We start from the raw sequence: 7896 nt of genomic DNA, 5'->3' as shown, positions 1-7896 counted from the left end.
AATAAAGTGTTTCTGCTGCAAATTTGTTTAAATCATTGACTGAAATCATATATGATTAGTATATATGCAGAGATATTGTAAAATTGGCTGAAATCATGTATGATAATTGTATATAGAGATATAATATTATTCCTGTAATATAAGGAATTAGGTGGAAACATATAAAGCTTGAACAGGCACACCATTTCCCTATTTAAAACATAAAATCTGCATTAAATTCATATAAACAAATGATGGAAAATTTAAATTCTATGACTAGCATATGATTCAATCTAAGAACTTTAAATGATTTGTGTAAGAATATGAGTTATTTCCTATATTTTCTGCTAATACCATAAACCATTGCATACTGTCGTCATGTAAAACTCATATAACAATTTTTATATATGATCTAAACATCCCCTACAAGTTGTATGTGTGCATTTTAGTATGAAAGTGGCCATAATCGGTCTGATTTTTTTATATGACATGTATTGGACTTTAATGAAACACAGAAGGTACTTCTGGTCAACTTAAGCAAGGAAGATATATGGTTGCTGTATATGTTTTTTTTTCTTCTTTTTTTTCATATGGGCGGCTCAACTGTTGGTGGATGGCCTGCCCCCTTTTTAAACATTTCCAGCTGTACCTGAATGGTAAAAATCAGCAGCAGGAACTAAAAAAGTCATTATTACATTTGAATTGTTACATGACACACGTTTATGGATATCAACTATATGTTTTGAAAAAGTTCAAGGTATGTTCAAAATGGACCAGACCGTATGACTAGATTATAATATATAACCAATAAATGTTATATATTCTTATATATATATATATATATATATATATATATATATATATATATATATATATATATATATATATATTTATTTTCTTCTCCATATTGGTTCATACTTATGTTCTGTCTTTTAATACTTTTCCAGCAGCTCATAGCTCAATTAAACGGATTGTCAGACTCTATATCTCCTTATAAACTTGTTTTCTCAAACCTCACTGAAAAGAAACACAAAGCATTGTCAGCGCTACTCCTGCTGGATCCAAGAATTTGGGCTCTATATAGTAGGTAAGGTAAGGCAAAAGGTTAAAAAGGTAAAATTATAACTCTTTAAAAAATTACATTTACACTATTTTAGTTTATTAAATGTAATAGCAAAAAAAAAGTAAATAAAAATAATTGTATGATTTGTCAGTTTCAACATTTCTTTATGTAGCCAATATTTGACACCGCATTACAGTTAACCAATATATAATTTAAAGCAGGATAGTTTCTAAATACACAAAAATGAAAAGAAAAGAAAGAAAAAACTGTTGTAAAACTAAACTGGCAGGGGGATCAGGACCCTTAGCTGATTCTGTAAAGTATTGTGGGTTTAGTACAACATTAGTTCACCTGTATCCCTAAACTTTGTTATTTGTAGTTTTATGTTGTTTAAGTAAATTAACCCCAGTTATCAATGTTGTTTTATTTATGAAACGTGATTTTGTGTCGACTGACGGGAAAGAGGAACACAAAAAGAAAGAAAAGGTTGAAAGCTCTCCACTCAAAAGGTCAGTATAAAACACTGTAACCATCAAATGCAATGTCTATTTAATCATTTCAATTGTAATGTACATCCTATTAAAGTTACGTAGGCCTTTAGGTGAAACACTATCTGCCTTTAAATGTAACTTTCTGTTGACTCCATTTGTTAAACAAAGAGCCTCAGGGTTGAATGTGGATCACATTACAGTAATCAATAGATTAACAGAAATGTTTAACATTCTTACATTCTTCACCCTTCAAGAATAAAGTAATGCTTAAGGTACTTCTATATTTTTTGCAGTTTAAAACATGGCAACTGAGGACTGTGATGTTTCTGAGGCAGTAAAAGCATCAGGCAAGTCCACCCTGAAAAAGGCTAAAGCAAAAGCGAATGAAACAATTAACAAGTTTTTAAATGTCACACTGGACATCGCTGTGACTGGAAAGACAGGATCTGGGAAATCCTCCTTTGTAAATCGTATCCGAGGCCTAAGTGACGATGATAAGGGAGCAGCACGTACTGGTGTCACAGAAACTACGATGGAGCACACCAAGTATGAGCATCCTACAATGCCAAATGTGAACATCTCGGACCTGCCTGGAATAGGAAGTCCAAAATTCAAAGCAAAGAATTACCTTAAAGATGTCGAATTTAAAACCTATGATTTTTTCATTATCCTGAGCTCTGAGAGGTTCTCAGAGAATGACATCATGCTGGCTAAAGAAATAAGAAAACAGAAGAAACATTTTTACTTTGTTCGTTCCAAGATTGACGTCGACATCTCTTCAGAGCAAAGGAAAGCAGGATTTAATGAACAAAGAGTTCTTGACACAATAAGAGATTACTGTGTGAGTAACTTGAAGAAACTGGGAAACCCTGAAGTTTTCTTGATATCGTCTGTTGATTGGCAGAAATATGATTTTGAAAAGCTTCAAAACAAACTCATGGAAGATCTTCCGGACCATAAGCAATCTGCTCTCCTTCAAGCTTGGCCGGTGTGCTCTGCTGCAGCTCTTGAGAAGAAGATCAGTTATTTTAAAAAACAGATCTGGGCTGCATCTCTTGCTACTGCTGGTGTAGCATTGATCCCTATTCCTGGCACATCAGTAACATGTGATGCAGCCATTGGGCTGGTTTTCCTTTCAAGGTGCTATTATGCATTTGGTTTGGATGACAGATCACTGAAAAGGCTTTCAGAAAAGGTGAACAAGAACTTGCTGGAATATCGGGCCGAATCAAAATTTGCTGATGCCATCAAAAAAAAAGCAGTGACCACAATAAAAGTCTGTGTTTCAGCTGCAACAATGTCTTCCTGCGCAGATTTGGTGAGTCTCTTTCCAGGTATGGGCAGTGCTGTTGCTGCAGGATTGTCCTTTGCTTCTACTCAGTACCTCTTGAGAGAAGGAGTAAATGAACTGGCAAAAACTGCTCAAGCGATCATAAAAGTAGCTGGGCTGGACACAATCTAATAACTCCTGGCCTGGACACATCTCATTATCTTGAGAATGTATGGGGTCTAGTACTTCTGTTTATTTAGTTTATTTCTTATAGAGCATGTATACATTTTCTGCATTCGTCATGGACTAAATCAGAATGCTGTCTTAATGGTTATTTTAAAAAAATAAAAGCTAATATGCATCTAAACTGTATACAAGAATAAGTGAGCACTTTAACACTTTTTATTTTTCAATCTTACACATAATCATGTGTATATCTCGTACATAATGAAAATAAAAAAATATACATTTATATGAATTGTATTGGCTTTTTTGTTATAAATATTTGTATATGCATATTTTAATATTTATAATAATTTAAATAATTTACAATATTTTGCCTAAAAATTCTTTACCCTTTAGGATTAAAAAAAGGGAAGTCATGCCTGCACTTCATCATTTTTACAAAACCTTATAGAAAGTATATTTGCTTTGTCTTTCACATAAACATATGTTTATGTCGTTAAGGAAAATTATGTATTTTTGGCCAAGGAGATTAAAGTAGAATAGTAATTTTTCCAGACCAAGAATGATTAACTTGCATTAACTCACAAAAGAAAAATGAGCATTTCAATGAGCAGCATGGACAATGAGATTAAAATATTATATTTTAGTAATGAGCCCCATAAGCTTTACCTTCTTGTCCCGTTGAAAGACACTTCCTCAATGTTTTCTCCCAGAACCCCCTACAGGGATTATATTCGTAGACATGTCACCTTTTTCATCTCTTGTGAGTTTGCAGGTGTAACGAAGGGAACTGGATGTCGGAGTTGGAGATCGACGTGCAGGCTTTATTAAAATGAGCGTAGTCGTACAGGCAGAGGTCAAACACCAGCAAACAGATACAGGAGGGCAAGGCAAAAGAGTAATCCAAAACACAGGCAAAGGTCAAGACAGGCAGCAAGTGATCATCAAACAAAGAAACAGTCCAGGGTCAAAAACACAGGCAAGGCAGGGAACAAGGAACACGGAGACAAGGGTGAAAACAAGTCTAAACAATACTCAGCAATGTGTGTGTTTGGGTGCAGTTTATAAAGTGTCACTGATGGGAAACAGGTGTGAGTGCGTTATTGGTTCCTAGATGGGGAATTGTGGGAAATGTAGTCCAGAGTGATGTGTGACTGCGTGTGCCATGAAAAGGTGATAATGGTGAACTGGTGACCTCTGGTGGGGAGTAGCAGGAAACAGCAGGCGCAGGATACGCCCAAGGAGCAGCTTCCAGATGCTCCTAACAAATCCCAAGAGGCAGGGCAGAGGTGAACAAGGGGGCAGAGTGGAGGACCATGCCCATGATTAAGCTTAGCAGTTGGCCAGGGCGGAGCAAGCGGCCAAGGTGGCGTTGGCTGGGTAGGTGGCCAGGGTGGCGCAGGCTCATACGGAGGTCTCCAGGGCGAGTCCAAGGACTCTAGGTGCCATGGCAGTTCGGGAGCCTCGGAGAGCCACGGTGGGTCAGGTGCCTCAGAGAGATTCTCCGAAATTTCTTTGGGAGGGTCTGCACTTCTTTGGGCTGGAGCGGATTCTGAAGCCGGATAGTGGAATGGAGCAGGCTCGTGGATTGGAGCGGACTAATGGAGTGGAGCGGGCTCGTGGAGTGGAACAGGCTCTGCGCCTGGAGCGGAGTCTGGAGCAATGTCAGCAACTGGAGCGAAGTCGGCGATTGGAGCAGAGGCTGGAGACGACTCAGGCACTGGAGTGTAGTCTGGAGACACTGGCGGGGCGACCATCTTGTCCGTAGACACTGGCGGAGGGGCCATCTTGTCCGTAGACACTGGCGGAGCGGCCATCGTGTCCGTAGACACTGGCGGAGGGGCCATCTTGTCCGTAGACACTGGCGGAGCGGCCATCTTGTCCGTAGACACTGGCGGAGGGGCCATCTTGTCCGTAGACACTGGCGGAGTGGCCATCTTGTCCGTAGACACTGGCGGAGCGGCCATCTTGTCCGTAGATGCTAGTTTGATGGCCATTATGGGATGAGAATCTGGAAGATCAGCTGAGATGTGATGTGGTTCTGGAAGAACAGTGGAGACGTGACGTGGTTCTGGAAGATCTGCGGAGACGTGAAGTTGCTCTGAAAGATCAGCAGAGACATGACATTGCTCTGGAAGATCAGCGTCATGACATCAGAGCAAGGCGGTCCACACTCAGACACATTTCTAACTGGCATGCATCTTGCGGTGATCACTGGTGATCGGTTCTGCACAGATTTTGCTTATCTCAAATGACCCTAATGTTGCAGTTAATTAATTAAGTGATTCATTAAGTAATGAAGACAATTATGAAAGACACCTGCTGTTAACAAGCAGAATCACTGAAGGAAAGAGGAACAACAAGAACAGAAAAAAAAGAGACGCGGCAAAACGGTGGGGACCCTGTTGATAAACTAATTACTGCAAAAATATTAAATGCATGTGTGACCTGCGCATACAAGTACGCACAGTTACAAAAATCTGGTAGTAAGTGTAGAGTACACATGTACTCTTCTGATGACGAAATTTGCGTTACACACTCAGTACACTGACCCTTTAGTATGAGTAAAAAGTGAACTATACTTTAGGCTTTACGCCAGCCTTACGCTTCCCAGCCAGCAATGACATGTGGGGACCAGATGAGGGCTTCATGGGCGGCAAATGCGGGCCCCATTATGGGCTTGCACCCGGGATCCACATTGGGGCAAGCCGTGGAAGCCCAGACGTACTAAAAGTGGGACCTGTAAGGGTACTGCATGGGTCTTAATTGGGCAATTCATGTCAGACCCATTTGGGCCCCACCTGCCCAAAAGGGTCCAAAATGGGCTTTGCAACATGGCTACACAGATGGGCTTTAAATGGGATCTGTAAGAGTCTTATGTGGGTCCTAACTGGGCAATTCATGCCAAACCCATTTGGGCCCCACCTGCCCAAAGGGGTTTAAAGTGGGTTTGCAACCGGGATCCACATGGGGGCCAGCTGTGGATGCCCAGATGGGTTTTAAGTGGGATCTGTAAGGGTCTTATGTGGGTCTTAACCGGGCAATTCATGACAGACCCATTTGGGCCCCACCTGCCCAAAGGGGTTTAAAGTGGGTTTGCACCCGGGATCCACATGGGGGCCAGCCGTGGATGCCCAGGTGGGTTTTAAGTGGGATCTGTAAGGGTCTTATGTGGGTCTTAACCGGGCAATTCATGACAGACCCATTTGGGCCCCACCTGCCCAAAGGGGTTTAAAGTGGGTTTGCACCCGGGATCCACATGGGGGCCAGCCATGGATGCCCAGGTGGGTTTTAAGTGGGATCTGTAAGGGTCTTATGTGGGTCTTAACCGGGCAATTTGTGTCAGACCCATTTGGGCCCCACCTGCCTAAAGGGATTTAAAGTGGGCTTGCACCAGGATTCAACCGTGAATGCCCATATGGGCTTAAAGTGGGCTCTGTAAGGATCTTATGTTGGTCCTAACTGGGCAATTCATGCAAAGTAAGCCCAACCATTCATTTAAGGAAACAATCTAAGAAAAATTAAAAACGAAGAATGAATGTAAGTACAAGATAAATACAAGACACTTGATGCTTTGAACTGCAAGAAATATATTAAATTGAACAACAAAAATTATCTTTAAAAAACAATGTACGGTAAACTAAAAAATATATTTTAAAAAAATCTCTGAAAAAAACCCTCCAAAAATACAATACAAAATACACTCATTATATAATACATTGAACAACAAACATAATCTTTAACAATTAAAATTTTACAACGTACCGGTAAATAAATAAAAAATATATATTTTTTAAAAATGTCTGAAAAAAAGAAAACAAAACATCTCTGCAAAAAATACATCCAAAACAGTCATGGCGTTTGTGTTGTCGATGTTCTTTTTTACCCATAGATATATGAGCAATATCACACGAGTAGCCTGCGGCCTCGTGCCTACGGACGAATCACAGTGTGCTGATATACAGCCATATCGCACGGCTACTCGTGTGATATTGCGTTTATACAACAGTTCGACGGCACGAGTGTGTAAATAAATAAGAACAACAATGGAGTGTCTTTAAAACCCTCTTTTGTGCAGCACTACTTCCTTCCGCCACGGATTTGAATCTCAAGTTGTCAGTTGGACCAAGCCTCCGTTACTAACTCTAAAACATCACTTTAGAACTAGTAACGAAGGAACGTTTAAAATCTCAAGTTGACAGTTGGTCCAAGCCTCCGTTACTAACTCTAAAACGTCACTTTAGAACTAGTAACGAAGGAACGTTTAAAATCTCAAGTTGACAGTTGGTCCAAGCCTCCGTTACTAACTCTAAAACGTCACTTTAGAACTAGTAACGAAGGAACGTCGAGTCGCTTCATTGAAACACAATGAGAGAGAGCAGGCTATTACCTGTGTCTGATATATTGCATTACATTCATTCTTCAAGTCGATGTCCATAATATTATATCCATTATAAAAGTCCGTTTGAATGTCCTCTGAGGAAAGCGATCTTTGTATAACACCACAGCACTAAAAACAACTTCCTTTGCAAAAGTTCCTTTCAATTTAAAAGTCTCTTGTGCTTCACTGACTCATTCTCCTGTAAAGTGTTGCCGCCATCTAATGGCGTATTAATGTAACTTTCACTCAATCCATATTACTTACTAATGGACATATTTATATAAAATAATATTTATTGAACAACAAATAAGCACAATTGTACAGTTCAGTCAAACAAAGCACTAGTTATTTACAAAAAAAAACATTTATGCTTGTATGTGGGTTTTACAAATATTTAACAAATGAAAAGGATTTTAAAGAGCTTGTGACAAAACCTCTTAACTCCATTGGATCCTCAAACTGTCAATCAAACCTCATTACATTAATCCGCCTCCCCTCGTGAATGAAGTGCGCACGCAGTTTGGAC

General features: G+C 39.7%; 1 protein-coding gene across 1 annotated transcript; it reads left to right on the top strand.

Annotated features, from left to right (window-relative positions):
* Positions 1-1834: 1834 nt before the first annotated feature.
* On the top strand, positions 1835-2995 carry LOC137025159 (interferon-inducible GTPase 5-like). The gene has a single exon (XM_067393191.1). It carries the CDS (start codon positions 1835-1837, stop codon positions 2993-2995), a length of 1161 nt encoding a protein of 386 aa, XP_067249292.1.
* The last annotated feature ends 4901 nt before the right edge of the window (positions 2996-7896 follow it).

The sequence above is a fragment of the Chanodichthys erythropterus genome, chromosome 8, assembly GCF_024489055.1.
Source record: "Chanodichthys erythropterus isolate Z2021 chromosome 8, ASM2448905v1, whole genome shotgun sequence".
In the NCBI taxonomy this organism is placed as follows: Eukaryota; Metazoa; Chordata; class Actinopteri; order Cypriniformes; family Xenocyprididae; genus Chanodichthys; species Chanodichthys erythropterus.
The sequence above is the reverse complement of the archived record's forward strand: the minus strand, read 5'-3'. Positions and strand labels throughout refer to the sequence as shown.

Excerpts from the sequence above, each read along its gene's own strand:
- LOC137025159 (XM_067393191.1), top strand. The coding sequence starts at position 1,835 with ATGGCAACTGAGGACTGTGATGTTTCTGAGGCAGTAAAAGCATCAGGC.